The 20,000-nt window shown below is 36.9% G+C and overlaps 1 protein-coding gene across 1 annotated transcript in view; it reads left to right on the top strand.

The window, feature by feature from the left end:
• LOC135203570 (homeobox protein PKNOX2-like) overlaps nucleotides 1–20,000 on the top strand; it is a 615,777-nt gene that overhangs the window by 510,738 nt on the left and 85,039 nt on the right. Inside the window, exon 4 of the mRNA XM_064233320.1 lies at nucleotides 16,009–16,233. Within this exon, the coding sequence (XP_064089390.1) occupies nucleotides 16,009–16,233 (225 nt within the window). The remainder of the gene's footprint in view (nucleotides 1–16,008; nucleotides 16,234–20,000) is intronic.

Here is a 20,000-nt window from a genome sequence, read left to right on the forward strand (position 1 = left end):
TATTATTGTAACGGAATTTAAGAAACGAAACCCTTTCATACGAAATTTTGGGCTAAATGGGTCCTTTAGTCGCTGAGGCTGTTAGAAGGAGCCAGTATTTCCGTGTAGACTTACGATGGCATCCTGCTATCTCCCCTGTCCCTACCCCTGTAACCATCCCTGTAAGATAGGAGCTGGAGAACAGTTGCATAAACTGTAATACGAGGCGAGTCGCATTCTAAAAATCGCGTACCTATACATGCAGACACACACACATACACACACACACACACACATACACACATATATATATATATGTGTTGATATATATAATATATATATATATATATATATATATATATATACACACATACATCACACACGACACGCATATATATATATATATATATATATATATATATATATATATATACATATATATATATGTTCCCCAAAGAGGTGTTAGCCTTGTCTTTCTCGGCAAGTCTTCAGGGATGAAGTTTTGAGCCCAATCCCCTTCTCAAGTCCATTTACAGTTCACCACAGTTGACTAAGTAGGGCCACGATTATATTTCTAATTACTACAGCTGCTGATATCCAGAGTACCATCGTGACATTTTACACACAAATACTAAGTTACAAATGTCGTTTAATATCCAATTCACACGGCTTCGTACATATCACTGAAAGGGAATGATGAATGACAAATTATTTGGTACTTAAGTGACTCGAACACCCAACGTCAACCGTCAATGACTTCCAGTCGACGTTCTAGACTGGAAGTCGTTGACGGGTTACCGTCGGGTGTTCAAGTCACTTATATACCAAATCAGATGTTCCCGAAGTAGCATGAACTGGATATTAAACGACATTTGCTGCTTAATGTATATATATATATATATATATATATATATATATATATATAATATATATATATATAGGGTGTTTCGAAATTAGAGCCCCCCTCTACAGCATAAACTAAAATTGATATGGTCAAAAACAAAAGTAATTCAAAACAGGTATTTATTTAAGTTGCTTTCTGAGTATTTAATATTTTGTGTGGCCTCCATCTGCCTTTACCACAGCCTCATTCTTGAGGGGTATGATTTCAGCAAATTGCAAAAAAGCTGAGACTGAAGCTCCATTTCCCTGAGCACTACCGTCACCTCTCTTCGCAGGTCGTCGAGGTTGTCGAGGCTTGGTATACCATCATAGTTCACTGTGCACACTTAAGCACGATCCTTTAAGGTACTACCAATGTTTTCACACTCAACAAGGTCAGGGGAGCTACCTGGAAATTCACTTGACAGGAAGAGCCTTGAAACATGGTGCCTATCATGCAAAAATGTGACTGCTTCAACAGATAGCACATTTTCAATATTTGAGGAAATTAAATACTCCACTAGTAAGCACAGTTTCTCTGAAGTATTAACCATTCCATGACTGTCTTTTTTCTTTGATGATCCAAATTAACCGTTTGGCTGTGAAACAGAGAAAAATTCCAAAACATTCAGGAAATTTCACAACTTGGCAATAGCGCACGTCTTCGCTGATATCATCCAACTTTGCAGCCAAAATGATGTCATTTTTATAATTTGGCTTCATCTCATGTGGCAACATGGAGAAAGTCAGCTTCATCCCAATCTTTAAGAAATATACCACAAAACCATGCACGGTCGTCTCTGTTGCTGAATGATGTTGGGCGTGCTGATAACATGAAATGGCTTGATACCAGATTTTTTCAACTCACGATATAGAGCACTATAACTTATCTTCTTTCCCCTTTTTGTTTCTAGTTCAAGCGCCAATTTACCTAAAGACTTTCTTGGTCTGCCCACTGCCTCAGCTATAATGTATTTTAACTCCTGAGAAAGGACTTAAGGCCTTCCAAGATTCTCACTCTTTTCGCAGTCACAGTTATAGATTTGACCTCTACGAAGGTTATAGCCCGCATTTGGTCAATCCATCTGATTTCCCCCGAGGCGTTAGCCATGGCTGTATCTAACTCTGTCACTCAGTCTGAAAATACAAGAAACGTAAAATGAAAAATAGCTTAAATAGCTTAATAGAAACTTAAGATAATGTATTTGGAGATAGACTATAGCAGAAAACTTCATAACTTTCAGTTTGTTCTGTGGAGGGGGGTTCTAATTATGAAACACCAAGTAATATATATATATATATATATATATATATATATATATATATATATATATATATACAAACATATATATATATATATATATAATATATATATATTGCATGTGTGTGTTCATGCATGCATGTATAATCGTACACACATACGCTACACTGATGTCCAAATTTCGGACTGAAGAGCCAGCCAAAGCTGAATACTGAATCATATTGAAGCAGTGCTATATCACTTATCTATTTTCGTAATGGATCTTATTTTCGTTGTAGTGAAAATGAAACTCCTAATAGAGTGCCATGAATCGTGTTGATATTATTCTAAAGCAAATGATCGTCCGTTTCCGTCTTTTGGGCTTTATTCAAACTGTCGTCCTCGCCTCCAGCGCCAGTCAACGCAAAGGGCGTCTGTGTGAAATCTGGCACTCGTGGCTGTCCTGTGCTTTCACTTCCACACATCTCGACTCTTCTGCAGCCTTCGTCTGATGTTCTCATCCAAGTAGGTTTGGGTCTCAGGATCTTCTGGTGTCCACATTTTCCCAGCTATTTTTATTCTGTTGTTTTTTAACTTCGAATACAACTACTTGGATCATTTGAGTCATATGAGACAACTTTGTGTCACCCTGAAGTGCTCTGTACCCTGGTATTGATTGCTCTGTCATCTTTTGACGAGTAGATCTTCTTCAGTGGCTGTGCCATATATCTTGGCCCACAACGAAAAATCCTGTAAGTGCATGATTTGCTTGATGTGATGTACATTTACCCTTATGGTGAAAACTATCACCCGTTCATCGTATTCATTTAATCAAATATATCGGTCCTATGATTTATTTATCCCTTGAATTTTTTTAAATTTTATTTTACCTTCCAAATTATCATTATCCTCTCTCTCTCTCTCTCTCTCTCTCTCTCTCTCTCTCTCTCTCTCTCTCTCTCTCTCTCTCTCTCTCTCTCTGACCCCGCAGTGCTGGTTTTACTATAATGGCATATCTGCTATAAAAGAACCAAACTTTGTAGGCTCCTAATTTTAATGATGAGTTTTTGATCCCCGGGTGAACTTGGTAGATGCATATTAAAGATTGTCTTCGCTTTTTGTGAGGTTCTTTTTCGAACCCTGGGAACGCTCTGAGGGGGATTTCCTTTCTTTTTCCTTTATTTTTTTCTGTATTTTTTAGTGAGGATACAGTGGCCAATACTAACATATTCTCGAAGTTTAGACTAAAATTCTCTTACTTCATTTGGTTTTGTGTTCGATTTTGTGATTTAATCCTGTTTCTTGTATCCATTTTACAAAACAGTTATTGCTGTTTTTTCAAGACAGTATTCTTGGTTGTAATTTATTGTTCACTGTGAATTATTATTATTATTATTATTATTATTTTTTTTTTTTACTCTATCACAGTCCTCCAATTCGACTGGGTGGTAATTTATAGTGTGGGGTTCCGGGTTGCATCCTGCCTCCTTGAGTCCATCACTTTTCTTACTATGTGTGCCGTTTCTAGGATCACACTCTTCTGCATGAGTCCTGGAGCTACTTCAGCCTCTAGTTTTTCTAGATTCCTTTTCAGGGATCTTGGGATCGTGCCTAGTGCTCCTATGATTATGGGTACGATTTCCACTGGCATATCCCATATCCTTCTTATTTCTATTTTCAGATCTTGATACTTATCCATTTTTTCCCTCTCTTTCTCTTCAACTCTGGTGTCCCATGGTATTGCGACATCAATGAGTGATACTTTCTTCTTGACTTTGTCAATCAACGTCACGTCTGGTCTGTTTGCACGTATCACCCTATCCGTTCTGATACCATAGTCCCAGAGGATCTTTACCTGATCGTTTTCTATCACTCCTTCAGGTTGGTGCTCGTACCACTTATTACTGCAAGGTAGCTGATGTTTCTTGCACAGGCTCCAGTGGAGGGCTTTTGCCACTGAATCATGCCTCTTTTTGTACTGGTTCTGTGCAAGTGCCGGGCATTCACTTGCTATGTGGTTTATGGTTTCATTTTTCGTATTGCACTTCCTACATATGGGAGAGATGTTATTTCCGTCTATCGTACTTTGAATATATCTGGTTCTTAGGGCCTGATCTTGTGCCGCTGTTATCATTCCTTCAGTTTCCTTCTTTAGCTCTCCCCTCTGTAGCCATTGCCAATTGTCATCGCTGGCTAGTTCTTTAGTCTGTCTCATGTATTGTCCGTGCATTGGTTTGTTGTGCCAGTCCTCTGTTCTTTCTGTCTTTCTCCTGTCTCTGTATATTTCTGGGTCTTCGTCTACTTTTATTAGTCCTTCTTCCCATGCACTCTTTAGCCCACTCGTCTTCACGGTTTTCAAGTTATTGCCCAGTGCTCTGTTTTCGATGTTGACGCAGTCCTCTATACTTAGTAGTCCTCTCCCTCCTTCCTTTCGTGTTATGTATAGTCTGTCCGTATTTGCTCTTGGGTGTAGTGCTTTGTGTATTGTCATTTGTTTCCTGGTTTTCTGATCTATGCTGCGGAGTTCTGCCTTCGTCCATTCGACTATTCCTGCGCTGTATCTGATTACTGGCACTGCCCATGTGTTTATGGCTTTTATTATTATTATTATTATTATTATTATTATTATTATTAGTATAATAGAATTCATAATATTATTAATATGAGTTTTATTATTTCAAACTGAATATTGTTCACAACGATTCATGGTTCTCCAATATTCTGAGTCGTTCAAGAGGCTGGCATAGGTAAAGACAAATCAATGGGAGCTGAGGTGGCCTACACTAGTAAAACTAGAGGGGGAAGAGGCACTCTTTCCTCTTGAAATAACCGTTTCCTCTTGAAGGAACTTTTTCCTCTCGAAGAAATTCTTCCTCTTGAAGGAAACATTTCCTCTCGAAGGAAAATTTTCCTCTTGAAGCTAACCTTTCCTCTTGAAGAAAATTTTTCCTCTCAAGGAACTTTTTCCTCTTCAAGAAAACTTTACCACTCCAAGGAACCTTTTACTCATGATGGACTCCTTTTTTTTTTTTTTTTCTCCTCATTGAAGGAAACTTTTCCTTTTGAAGGGACCTTATCCTCTCTATGGAAGCTTTTCCTTTTGAAGGAACTTTTTCCTCTTGAAGAAAACATTTCCTCTTGAAGAATGCTTTACCTCTTGAAAGAACCTTTTCCTCTTGAAGTAACCTTTTCTTCTTGAAAGAACCTTTTCCTCTTGAAGGAACCTTTTCCTCTCAAAGGAAGTTTTTCCTCTTAAAAAAACTTTTCCTCTCGAAGGAACGTTTTTCTCTTGAAAGAAACTTTTCCTCTTGAAGGAAGCTTTTCATCTCGAAGGAAGGTTTTCCTCTTGAAGGAGCATTTTCCTCTAGAATGAAGCTTTTCCTCTTTAAGGAACATTTTCTCTTGAAGGAACCTTTTCCTCTTGAAGAAATCTTTTCCTCTTTAAGAAAAGTTTTCCTATTGTAGAAAACCTTTCCTCTTGAAGGAAGCTTATCCTCCGGAAGAAAACTTTTCCTCTAAAAGTAAACTTTTCTTTTTGAAGGAAGTTTTCTTCTTGAAGAAAGCGTTTCCTCTTGAGTAATAGCTTTCCTCTTTAAGAAAACTTTTCCGTTGGAAGAACAATTTTCCTCATGAATGAAGCTTTTCCTCTTGAAGAAACCTTTTGCTCTCAAAAGTAACCTTTTTCTTTTGAAGAAAATTTTCCTCTTGAAGAAAACTTTTCCCTTGAAGAAACCTTTTCTCTTGAAGAAAACGTTTCCTCTTGAAGGAACCTTTTCCTCTTGACGAAAACATTTCCTCTTGAAGATCTTTTCGTTTTGAAGAAAATTTCCCTCCTAAAATAAACTTTTCTTTTCGAAGAAAGTTTTCCTCTTGAATAAAACTTTTCCTATTAAAGAAAACTTTTACTCAAAGGCACCTCTTCTTTTCTTCTTGAAGAAAACTTTTCATCTTGAAGGAAACCTTTCCTCTTGAAGAAAACTTCTCCTTAAAGGAACCTTTTCCTCTTGAAGAAAACTTTTCCTCTTGAAAAAAAAACGTTTCCCTTTGAAGGAACCTTTTCCTCTTTAAGAAATTTTTCCTCCTGAAGGAAATTTTTCCTCTTGAATAAAGCTTTCATTCTTGAAGAAAACCTTTCCTCTTGAAGGAAGCTTTTCCTCTTAAAGAAAACTTTTCCTCTCGAAAGAATATTTTCTTCTTGAAGGAACCTTTTCCTTTTGAAGAAAACTTTTCCTTTTCTTGAAGGAGCCTTCTTCTCTTGAAGGGGCCTTGTCGTCATGAAGGAGCCCTTTCCTCATGGAAGAACCTTTTCCTCTTGGAGGAACCTCTTTTTCTAGAAAGAACCTTGCCTCCTTTAAGATGGAAGAGCTTTCTTCCCTCTGGAAGTTCTTTCATTTCTCTTATCTTATCTTGTTCTCGTCCTAAGGGGCCTTTTTCTTTTTTTTCTTGCAAGGACTTTCTTCCTAGTATCCTAGTTTGATCCCTCCTATTCCCGAAGAAGCCCTACTCTTTTTTTATCTCGCAGGGCCTCCTTTCTCCTGAAGGTGGCCTTTGCATCTAATATACCTTTCGAAAATTGTCCGCCGGAATTCTGGGCGGTTTACATATGGTGCCGGAACTTGGGATCTTTATTAGGTTGACCCCACCGGTCGCCATCTTTATGCTACTATTATGGTGGGATATTATAACCTTCGGAAGACAAAGGAGAGAGAGAGAGAGAGAGAGAGAGAGAGAGAGAGAGAGAGAGAGAGAGAGATTTAAAATTCTCCAAAAAGCCGATCTGTAACGCAAATTGATTATTCTTTACTGTTTGTTCTTCATGTCGCTTTTGCCTATAACCGTCAATATGCGAGAATTTATGATCAAGGGTAATGCACTTTAGGAGAGAGAGAGAGAGAGAGAGAGAGAGAGAGAGAGAGAGAGAAAGTTAAAGTCCATGGTGCCACTATCTTGATTGGAATTTAAGAGGAGAAATATAGTGATGGGATGAAAAGCAGTGTCAAAAGTGTTCCTTATGTAGTGTCTTATTTGAGATTGTGAGCTACTGTCTGGAATGGGGAAGGCTGGGATCCTTAGTGCCCTTGTTGACCCAGAGTCTGAACTATGACGTGCCTTGTGGTTAGTCGACTATGATGGGTCGTAGCTTAGGTGGAGGAGGCCATAGCTATAGCTAGCCAGCCACATTATCCGTAAAAGACAAGCTGAGAACCACAAAAAAAAAAAAGGTTTTCTGACACATTTTGTGTATAATATATATATATATATATATATATATATATATATATATATATAGGTGTATATATATATATATTATCTAAAAAACAATATCTATTGACATTTTTGTAATAAAATAACTGATTTTTGTCATCAATAAACAGTTTATGAGGGAATCATAATATTCTCGCTCCGGTTCCAACTCTTTCTCTCTGTCCTCTCTCTATCTCTCTCATCTCTCTCTCTCTCTCGCTCTCTCTCTCTCTCTCGGACACACACACACCTGTATGTAAATCATCATCGCGCCAACGAACACACGACTTGATTCATCGTCACCTCTCCTCGTCCTCATAATTGAGGTCCCACTCTACCCACTACCCCTCCTCCACCCCCGCCCCCCCCCTTCCCCCATCATAAGCTTAGCGACATTACTCATGGGATTTGCGAAACAGACCTTAGTCTAATGAAGATTTACAGCCAAATGGTAGCGTTGTCCGACTTAGACTGAGTTCGAGCGCGCCGCCCTCTGGCCGAAACCTCCGAAGAGAAACCCCCGTCCTTCTCTCTACCTTCATGAAACGGGCTCGAAGGCCCTCCGCCCCCTTCCTTCCAAAGCTCCCTCTCTTCTCCCCCACCTACACCCATTGCCGTCCACGATGCATTATTAGACCTTTCACCCCCAACAATAACTGCGTGTATTAGTCCTATATGTTAGAATGCAATTCTACTCAGCCTGTGCTTATAAATATACAATGTAGGGGCCCTCACCCCCCCCCCCTCTCTCTCTCTCTCTCTCTCTCTCTCTCTCTCTCTCTCTCTCTCTCCCTCCCCAGAGATCGGCCTCGTCGCGTCCCCCCCTCCTGGGGCGAGAACATGCTGGCCTCGATATTTATGTGTAGCCCCGTGAATGGTTGTATGCTAATGAGGATTATAGCAAAGTACAAGTTATATTTGCTATTCGTTATTGGAATTGGGGGAGGGGGGGCAGTTGAGTTAATGGTGGGAGGGGGGGTTGCGAGGTTATAAGGGATGGAGAGCGATGGGGGCGACGTTGTTGTGAGAAGAGGATCTAGGGAGGGAATTCAAGGCCGCCGAAGAAGAATTTCGATTTATTTTGGAGGTCTTTCGAGCGATTATGGCAGAAGGGCTGTGTTTCGAAAAAGCCTTGACCTCCCTTTTCTTCCTCCTTTCCTGTTCTTTCTCTCGAGTTGAAACCTTCATTTTAGAGATTACATCTTCGGATCCTTCCTTGATTATCCCGATCCTATCTTGATTAGGCAGCCGGTGGCAAGATTATCCCATTGATTGGAGGATTTGTTATGAATTACGATCATCATTTCTTTGAAGAAAATTTTGTGGGAAGGATTTGGTTTTTGTCAGCATTCTGTTTGTGTGTATGTATATATAAGCTCCGGGAAAATACATATGGAATGTACTAAAACACATCCCATATAATATATATATATAAAGCGTGCGCGTATGCACACATACACACACACACACACACACACACATATATATATATATATATATATATATATATATATATATATATATATATATTATTATATATCTATATATATATATATATATATATATATATATATATATATATATATATATATATAATATATATATATATATATGTATATCTTAATTTTTTGACATATTTCTGTTGTTCAAAAACTTACATTTTTTAAATTAAATTATGCTGCTCCAATGTTGTAAATGGAAAAGGTCAAAATTTCTTCCAGTTTCATAAATAAAAACTGTCCAATTCCCTGACAGAGTTATAAATAAAAGTCATAACTTTCTGTAATTGTAATGTACTGCATTTTATGTGAAATGTTAACCCACATGCTAATCTTAATACAACAGGTATTGACTATCTGTTCACAAGATATTCTACATGGCTAAAACGTTCTCTTAAACATGAACTACAATTCTTCGAAGGAAGTTTTTAGAAGAATGTTACTTTGACATACCAACGTTAATGTTCTCCGTCAGATTAAAAAAAAAACGAGCACAGATTATAGTGTCATTAGTGCAGATTAGAGAAAGTAAAAATATTGTATTCAAAATATTAGGCAAATGAAGATATATTACGCTTTAGGATAATGAGAAAGTTATATTGAAATATTCTTGTGAATACTCTTATTCCCTTTTGAAGGTTTTTAAAAATTGAATGCTATATTAAAAGCTTGAGAATGCTCGTTGTCTTCGCCTTATATGAGTTATAAAATTATGCAATTTTATTTGAAGTGGCATTGTACTTGTCCAAGGAATGAAACTAGACTTCAAAAACATTATTTAGTCGTATAGATTATTTTTCTAATGGGTTTTTTAGGTGAAAAAGTAAAGATTCAAGTATTAACCAGTTCATTTAAACTATTATTATTATTATTATTGGAATGCCTGTCAACAGTAGTTCTTGTATCGTTTAATCACGAACAAACGAAGTGACCTAAGTGTTCAATTATGTCTTAGTAATACACGTTATTGATTTGATGGTTCAGTTGCCCTTGAAGCAGTTAATAAAGCAGGAAGAAAACGGAAATAAATTATTTTCTCCTTTGACGAAGAACAATCATTTCTCTCCATAGAAAACGTCAGGATTATTCTGTGGGTTTCAATGGTTTTCTGTCAGTATTTTTGTCTGCGAATTTTCTGAAGGGTTTTATTTTAATTCGCTTTTATTTTAGTCCAAACTGCAGAAAAAAAACCTTTATCCTGCTCAATTACATCTTGAGGAATCTACGTGCGGCAGAAAGTGAACCCAATCCATAGAAGGAAGCTTCCAAAGAATATGGTGTTCATTTGAAAGTAATTATAGAAAAGATCACCTATCTGAAAAGAAAGAATAAAGTAGCAAATTAATAACTAGATAGAGAAAATGTAAGAAGTTTATCAAAAAGGGTAGTAATCCCATAACCTTAATTAAATACCAAGATACCAGATGAAACAGCGGATTAAAGAAAAATATTAGGGATCGTATGAGGTCATAAATATGGAATATAGCAGTTGATATATCTTCCACAACAGTCGTTTGGCTCAAGACCCCACAGGTCCACACTAGGCTTGTATTCACTTCAACACCTTACAATCGCGGATAGGCTTACTTTTTAAGTGCCTGTACTGGCATAAGGCCCTCACAATCGAAACTAACCTTCCTTGCACTATAGTTCTCCCAACTCTATGTTATGACAAAAAATTTGGAAAATCACTTGACAGACCAAGTTTCATATCATCGGGTTTTTCTTCCCTCTTTTCGTGTTTTGAGGTTCCCGACGGATTTTGCTATATTCATGATTGTAAATAATGATTTAAATTTTTTAAGGTATTTGGTCATTATAATTTTGTTTTGATTATTTTAGTTTTTTTTTTTCCCTCAATTGTCCAGGTTTGCATTTTGTATTTACAACGGAGTGGGGAGAAGCCTTCTTGCTTACTCTTTGGATCTTTTTCATTCATTTATTGACATGACCTTGTATTTAATTATGATTTTTATGATGTTTTTTTACTTTATATTACTTCATTTTGTATATTTATTCACGGGCTTGGACTTAATATTTTTATTAATATTATTATTTTACATATTTATTCATCTTTGTAGTTTTCGGTTGATCCATCTTTATATTACTATTTATTGATTTACCAGTTTATTTTGTTTATCTCTTACTCGGGGAGTAAGCCTCACAAACTACTTTGTTGTTGTCGTTATTGTTGTTGGGGGGTGGGGGGGGGGGTTGGTAGGATAGGTCTGAAAAGGTCTGAAAAAGGTGTCTCGGGTTTAGTTAGAGATACAGGAATTTTAGGATAGGATATTTATGATTTACGTATTAGAATGAAAACGTAAAAATGAATAATGTGCGTATCAAACAGTACAGAAAATTTATTTCTAATAAAATATATCGTATTTTTTTTCATTTTCGTTGGTGAAACAACGGGTTATCTGTTCATAGATTTTAGGACGTTTTAATTTATTTCATGTACTGAATTTAGAGGCTGTATTTCTGCTCAATTATTTTGTGTTTCCACTTATAACTGAGAATATATGAACGTGTTCGATATGTCCTTTTTATTTGATCTTTGATGTTAGTACAAGTAGCACTAAGTATGATTATAAATTACTAAGATCACTTCACGTTAAGTTGGGAATATAATGTTTGCAACTTTTGCGTCAGTGGAAAATCTTGCACGCGTCCCGTGTATGCTGGAGGTCGGATCATGCCTTGTATATTTGCATGTCGTTATGCTTCCTTCTCTCTTGTATATCCTAGTCGCCGAAGAGTTCACACCATCTCCGCCCTCCGTCTCCTTTCCCAAACACCCTAAGCAGACTAGAGATTGGTGTTCTTCCTGCATTATTATTGATCATTACTCTTTAAATATGATCACCGGGACCATCGAAATCGATCCCTGTAGGGACCTGGGTGTAGAGAATATTAGGCCCTCCACTGGACCTACTAGTAGGCAGTGATTTAATAGTTACCTGTGAGGTCCGAAGGGAAAGGGACCAGCATCATCAAAGAGGAAAAGGTGTATAATATATACGTATGTAAGGAGAGGAGACAAGAAAATCATCGCTTATTTGAATCACCATCACACGAGACTTGAAAGAAAGAAAGCGCTTTCAGAAAGGAACCGACCTTCACGACCGGGAGGCGGTGGGGGGGGGGGGCGCACTGGCTATTTCATTATAGATTTAATTATTGAGTAAAAGTAGCCTGTGGACCCTTCTCCCAGCTTTCCCTTCCCTTCTCAGTCACACGGGTCGAACCTACCTTCCAGATATCTTACGTCTCTCTTTCATTATGCAAATGACGACACGACTGAGGGAAGCGTGAAAGGTTATTTATTACACGCAGATAATGCAGGAAATATTATGTCTCAATTACAGCTGCAGTTGCGACTGATGGCCGTTTCGCTTCTATTGAATGTTAAAGTTGCCGTCGTTGGAATATGGTCGCTTCATCGGTCCTTATTAATGATATGAAAAATTAAAGACAAACGAAACACACACAATTATGTATATAGTATATATACGTATATATGAATAACTTGATCACGAAGTATATAAAACGTGATGCTATGTATAAATAAAGGTTTTTGCCACGAAGGAAAAAAAATGATGAAAAGCGAGATAGCCAAGCACTTTCGGTCTAGTTCGACCCTTTACTCAGGCACAACTGAGTAAAGGGTCGAACTAGACCAAAAGTGCTTGGCTATCTCGCTTTTCATAATTTTTTTTTCCTTCGTGGCAAAAAACCTTTATTTATACGTGATATATATATATATATATATATATATATATATATACTATATATATATATATATATATATACATATATATATATATATATATATATATATATATACATATATATAAATATATATATACATATATATATAGATATATATATATATATATATATATATATATATATATATATATATATATATATATATATATATATATACGTATAAAATAAAGGTTTTGGCCACGAAGGAAAAAAATGATGAAAAGCGAAATATATATATATATATATATATATATACATATATATATATATATATATATATATATATATATATATATATATATATATATATATATATACGTATAAATAAAGGTTTTGGCCACGAAGGAAAAAAAATGATGAAAAGCGAGATATATATATATATATATATATATATATATATATATATATATATATATGAGTGTGTGTACCAATCTGACTGCGTGTGTGTGTGTATGTGTAGCATGATGTACTATGTGCCTCTGCGTAAAAATGGAATTTATATTCGCATCGCATTTACGTAAACGCCAAACACTCTCTCAACATTCTCATTATTGCGACATAAATAAGATTTAATTGACGCTGAAATATGTGATATTTATTCGGTGTGCAATAGGCAGGCGCCCAAGTGGCGCAGTACAGAAGAGGAAGTGTCAAAATATGCTTCATTCCGGATGTTGCTCGTCATTATGATTATGTCGTGTATTGCGTTGTCTGCGAAATGACTTCCTCATAATTCTCCCTATGTGGTTATATCTTTATTCTTAGTTTACTTATTACTTTCAATGACTCATGATAAAGAATTCATTTTTATTACCGATCTATGTGTTGTCCAGTAGTTCCTTTCGTTTTGAAAATTCTGAAACTGGCAGCTCAGGGGGTGTGGGGGGGTGGGGGTGTCCATTAACCTAATTTTGGTCTGCTGAATTTAAGGCTTCCGGATTATCAGTTCATGTAGAGACAGACGAACTATATGGCGAATGTCCATATAGACACAAACACACTCATATATATATATATATAATATATATATATATATAATATATATATATATATTATCGCAATTATAGTGTATAAATATGTGTGTGTGTAATGAATATATTTATATTATTTGGTGGCGTATACAAATGAATTTATATCCATATTCCCAAATATGGTACGTGTTTTTACTATGAATTTGAAGAAAATTAATGAATACCCACAGAAACCTCCAGTCCGCTTTATTGTTGGTATTATTATTATGAACACCTTAACTATACGAATTTAGCTTTGTTTCCAACCCTATGCCAAGCGGTGTAGCGGAACTGATGGCGATGTGGAAGGGGAACAGGCAACGGTAAACAAATCTCCCCTGAAAAAATTAACTTATTAGGTCAAGGAATCATGAATTAAATCTCTTTTTTTTCCATAAGATAACTATGAATATTGAAGCCATTTCGGGGTGTGCAAGAGAGCTTTCTTTGAAAGTGTGCGCTTGCAGTGGAAGAGCATCCGTGCCACTTACTTCTTCGTGGGGAATCAAGTTTCCTTAGTGTGTGTGTGTCTTTATGGATGAGAGTTTTCGATTCTCATTTATTTTATACCCAAGTGACTCAGTTATATATATGGCAGATGTAGTAGTCTCACACGCACACCAATACACTTAGAGAACGTGAGTAATCGGGTCTGAACAATACTTGGACGGGAGACAGCCATGAACAGATTGACCATGAGTGGGGTAGTATGAGCAACCTCATCCCCCTCCCCCCATAATTTTCTGAAACCCAGAAGCGTACCACCTTCTGTCGCCACTCCTGTGAATGGGAAAAATGTTTATGTTGAAAATCAAATAATCAATGTATCGTATGTGAAACCACGTTGAAACTTAAATGTATGAAAATCCTGAATTCTGAAGAACAAAAACACGAAAACCTTCATTTATGCAGGCCGTCCAAACAACGCCAAGTGCCAAGGTTTAAGTGGCAGAGTGTAAAATGTATGTAGTGTTAGGGCGCATAAATATTTCCTGAAAAGCCTAGAATCAAGTTAGGTTAAGTTTAGGTCACAAATGCTGAGTCATGTTCAGCGCCACGGGAGGAAGCTAGGATCGTGAGGGCCAGTTTTGTTACTAAGGCAAGAGTGGATAGGGAAGCATTTTGGGGGTTTAGTGGCTGGGGAGGGGGTGTGCCTACGGTGTCTGTTAGGGGCAGCCGTGAAAGTTGGAGTAAGAAGTGGTTTGGAGTAGGTAAGTGGGAAGGACTCTCTTAGGCTCTGGGAGAAATTAAATTCACTCTTATCGGCTGTAGTAATATCGAATAACGTAGTAAGAATGTAAGTTTCACGAAAAAAACATTATTGATGTATTCATGATGACAGTTTATTCATACTTCGAAGTAACATATATATATATATATATATATATATATATATATATATATATATATTATATATATATGACTGGTAAAAGTGTTGTTACAACAGAATTCCACCTAATAAAAGGAGCCCATAATACACTCAAAATATAGAAAGAAAGTTTCAGTGACTGCTGTCTCGCTCTTCAGGTAGGTAATGAATGAGAAAAGTTAATGAAAAGGCAGTATTTATACCAAGAGATCCGTCCACAGGTAAGCCGTTTCAACTAGGTCATCCCAGTTGATAATTTCTCTTTAATCCTCGTAAGTGTTGGTTTAAGGAAGAATTCATCTATGATATCTGTATCCCAGGCGTCCTTTGCGATGTACATTACCTGTCTTTGTTTATTCAAGGCTGACTCCACCATTTGGCTTTTGTACCGACTTTTGCTGCTGTAAATTATATGTGACAATTTCCAGTATATTCTGTGGTTATGATTATTTATATGGTTAAAAATAGCTAAGCTCTGTGTTCATACCTAACAGACTGTTTATGTTTTATTAATCCCTGGGGAAGTGATTTTCCTGTAAAACCGATATAAGATTGGTCACAGTCCAGGCATAGGATTTTGTTTACTCCTGTGTCTTTGGCGACTGGCTTTTCTGTATCTCATTCATTACCTATCTGAAGAGAGAGACAACAGTCTCTGAAATATAGGACTTATTTTCTATATTTTGGCAATTTTATTGGCTCTTTTGTTTTTTTATTGTATATATATATATATATATATACATATATATATATATATATATATATATATATATATATATATATATATATATATGCAAAATAAAATGACTTGTGATGTTTCCATATGGAAAACGAAGTAGTGGGTATCAGTCCTGACCGGTTGTGTTTTTATATGACAGGCGTCTTTGTATTCGTATGTTCTAAGAAGAAAGAGTGCAGACGTGTTTAAGAGATGCAATATGTAGGCAGATGTGCCAATCCAATATGACTGAGAGGCCCTGAACACTTTCCCTCTTCTTCTTCTCTCCCCTGCAGATGATCAAGGCCATCCAGGTACTTCGCATCCACCTGCTGGAGTTGGAGAAGGTGCAGGAGCTATGCAAGGACTTCTGCAACAGGTACATCACCTGCCTGAAGGGCAAGATGCAGAGCGAGAACCTCCTGAGGACGGAGTACGGCTACGACTCGCCCGGCTCTCCTGACGGAGGGAGCCCGTACAACGGACACCACCAACATCACCTGCATCACCCTCATGCCCAGGTTAGGTCATCTCAACTGACCCCTTGCGGGCTTTCGTTTTTTTAAGGGTCAAAGTTAGGGGTGTATTATAGGTATTGTGATTAGATTTTTTTTTCATTATTTTTATGATTCATTTCGTCATTATTTATATTACCTTCCTTTATTATTGTTTTTATATATCGTTAACGTTCATTTATTATTATTATTATTATTATTATTATTATTATTATTATTATTATTATTATTATTATTATTATTATTATTATTACATTCCTTTCGAGAATTGGCCTTTATCTTGTACCTACGTTAAGCGAAAGATGGCTCATGACTATATAGTACTTCGATGCAAGTTACGGTTACTAAGTTAGTGGTTGTTGATTGACGTAGAATATTCTCCATATCAACAGATTTTGTTCTGTATTCCCTCTTCACGTTCCAGACCACGTTCATATTTTCTAACACCATATTCACCTCTTCTTTTTACAACCTGTCGTTATCTATTGACTTCATGTCCAGACATTTTCCCCATTAATAAGCATTCACCACAATTCCTTAAAGGACACCCTAACGTATTTCTCTGTTCTTTTATGAAGGGACCCTTGCAAAACTCCTCCTGTCTTTCTTTTCAATAGTATTACTTTATTATATTATTATTATTATTTATTATGACTGATGTTTCTCTGTGTTTTTTTTCTGTGATAATAAAGTCATTCTCAGATTTATTGAAGACATCATAAATTTTTGTAAGCCAAACCCGGTCTTGACTCGCACCGTTTAAGGCTTCAGCAAGGCGCCATAGCTTCCAGGAAAATGTTTTAAAATCACTCCACTAACCAAGTGAAGCGAATGGTATCGTTTATATTTCACGTTCATCAGAGGGCAACTTGACTCAGGTGAAATGTTCTGTGAGCTTCTCATTTCTTATTATATTTACCTCCAGTAACTAAACTCCCTTCGTTTGCTTCACGATTCCCCAGCAGAGTGATGGTTTGATGAAACGGACATGTCACATCGTTATTTAAGATGAGGTTACCAGTTTCATGCTGTTTTCACCCACGGCTGCAGTTCACTACATTTGACTAACTACCAGATATACCATTCACTCTTAACTGCATAGATGTGCCAGTGACCATTCTGAAATGCATACTGACCAAAGTCGTTTCTGTTAGAGCCCTCAAGACGCTTCTAGTAATGGGGTCTGGGATCTAGGATTCGTTTTCCTTTTCAAAATCCTATGCGCCACTATTCTAGTAATCCTGGAAGGATGCCAGACCTCCTCCTCAGGGTCGACGTACTCTGTCCCAGAGATGGAACCTTTTTTAGTCTTTCATTCTCTCTCTCTCTTTTTTTTAGAAGCTTTATGAGGATTCGTTAAGTGTCGTCTGCTATTCATCTTTATCGTTATTTTAAGCAAGATTACCTTTTAAAGAATATCTTGTACCTCTTTATAAACGTGCATTTTTTAATGTTTGCCTCTTTTTAAACATTTTTACTTCTTTTGAACTTTTGTACGTTATTTCAGACTCGTGCATGTTTGGACATGTTTCAACAGAATCATGTCTTTTATGTTTAAATATGTTTACCTCTCTTTTAACTCGAATTTTTAAACATTCTTTACCCATTTTCAAAATAGGTTACTTATTTTCAATCACTGATTTTATTAAATATTTAAAGTTTTTCAAAAATGTTCACCCCATTTTGCTTTTTTAAATGTCTAGAATCTTTCAAAAATGTTCACCTCCTTTTGCAACTCCCTACACCATTGAAAACGTATATATTTGTGTTATTATTAGGCCCTCTCTTTTCAGAGGATTCGAAACCTGGATTTATAAAAGAAAATGAGTTGCATTGGGGCTTACCTCCTAGGAACTTATATTAACGGAAAACAGGTGTGAATTGAACGGGAAAACGAAATTCTGGCGGATTGTAACCCCTTGCTATAGTGTTTGAGAGACCATCTTTCCGGAGTTATCTGAAGGAACTAGTCACCCCTCTTTTTTCTCCTTTGTCAATGAATAACGAGTTATTGTACCGGTTCGTGGAATACTTAGTCACAGGTCTAAAGAGAAGCCTTGGTATTTTAGCAGTTATTAAACTCTTGAAGATAGGCGTTAGATGGCCTATTTTTTCAATGACACATCATCCATTTCTCAACCCTTTCAGATTTTCAAGGGATACAAAATGACCGTTTCCAATTCTCAACTTACAGATTACAAAATGAGGTCGTCTAAATGTCACTTTATGAAGTTCCAAAGACGTCACCGTGAAAAACGTTATCCATAAAGAAACTGCAAAGGATCTTGATAGTAACCTGTTTGCATTGCCTCCCCTTTATTATGTATGTACACATCACTTGAAGAACTAAGCAAATTAAGCACATATTCTGCCATAAGAAATAACTCTAATAAGTGCATAGAGTGACTGATGACAAGCACTTGACATGGGCGGAACTGAGCAGTTTCCGAAAGATGGGAGCATCTTTTGTATAGAGGTCGACTGGGCAACCTCTGCGGATGCCATGCAACTGGCTGCTGGCTCACTCACAAGTCAAAACGAGGAATCCTCTGTCTTCCCATATTTCCTGAATCATATAACCTACCTCAAAGAGCCTGCTTGTGTCATGTCACAGAAGTACTTTACCAAGCGTTACTCACAAGACCGAGTTTCTTCTGTCATTCTTTCCCGAGTAGAGTCCGTCTTGGCTGTGATGCTATGCCAGTACTTACTTTTACCGACTCGTAACATTATTTATGTATGGAAATATTTATGTTTGTTAAGTGTTCACTTCTCCTCTCAGTTTACCTTCATAAGCCTGTGTTGCTTTCTTGTTTGTGGAAGCTTGAAAGGTAGAAAGAGAGTGATGGTAAAAACTCTAGATATCACTTCATATATTTAGAGTTAAATGAAGAAAAGCAAAATATAGCATCCCAATCCATTTCATTCCTATTCCAAAAAGTTTTCCGACTTGAAAATCGTTGCTTATAACTTTGGTTTACGCGCTCGCCCACCAATTCGGTAGTACCTAGTTCGATTCCCTGATCTGCCTACGTGGAGTCAGAGGATTTTGTTTCAGGTGATTACAAATTTATTTCTCGCTTTAATGTGGTTCGGATTCCACAATAAGCTGTAGGTCCCGTTGCTAGGTAATCAATTGGTTCCTAGCCACGTAAAAATTCTAATTCTTCGGGCTCAGCTCTAGGAGATCGGTTAACCAGCTCAGTCTTCTGGTTAAACTAAATACTTAACTTTTGACTCTTAGTCAATGTTTCACTATTGTTCAAAAAGGTGAAACAAATGTGCTTTTGTTTGCATAACATTTCCTTTTACTGCGGGTAATGGAGGCAGCCGAGAGTGTCATGGGAGATGGACACCAGTGGACTCTTCCAGCAAGACATCTAAGAGAATCGGGTTGGCATCAAATTTGTTCGCTACGCAAGCTTCGTAGAGGAGAGAGACAGACAGACAGACAGACAGAGAATGCCTTAGGTACACAACGAATAAAGCATGTAATCGATTGTTGACTGAACGGAAGGCTTGTTACGTCTAAACCCATGGTTCTTCTGTCGATCTGAGCAGAAAGTTATGTATCTGGTACTTATGCGACTGTGGACAGGTTCTCGATGATCGTCATTTCGTTTCAAAATTTTCCTGAAACATTCATTTGTGTGTGTGTGTGTGTGTGTGTGTGTGTGTGTTTCGTTTACAATTCGGAGGTAAAGTATTGGGCTCATATCTGTAAGGTCTCAGCTTACCTCAGTCTGGCGTCACCGGTCGACAAGAACCGGAAG

The sequence above is a fragment of the Macrobrachium nipponense genome, chromosome 36, assembly GCF_015104395.2.
Source record: "Macrobrachium nipponense isolate FS-2020 chromosome 36, ASM1510439v2, whole genome shotgun sequence".
In the NCBI taxonomy this organism is placed as follows: domain Eukaryota; kingdom Metazoa; phylum Arthropoda; class Malacostraca; order Decapoda; family Palaemonidae; genus Macrobrachium; species Macrobrachium nipponense.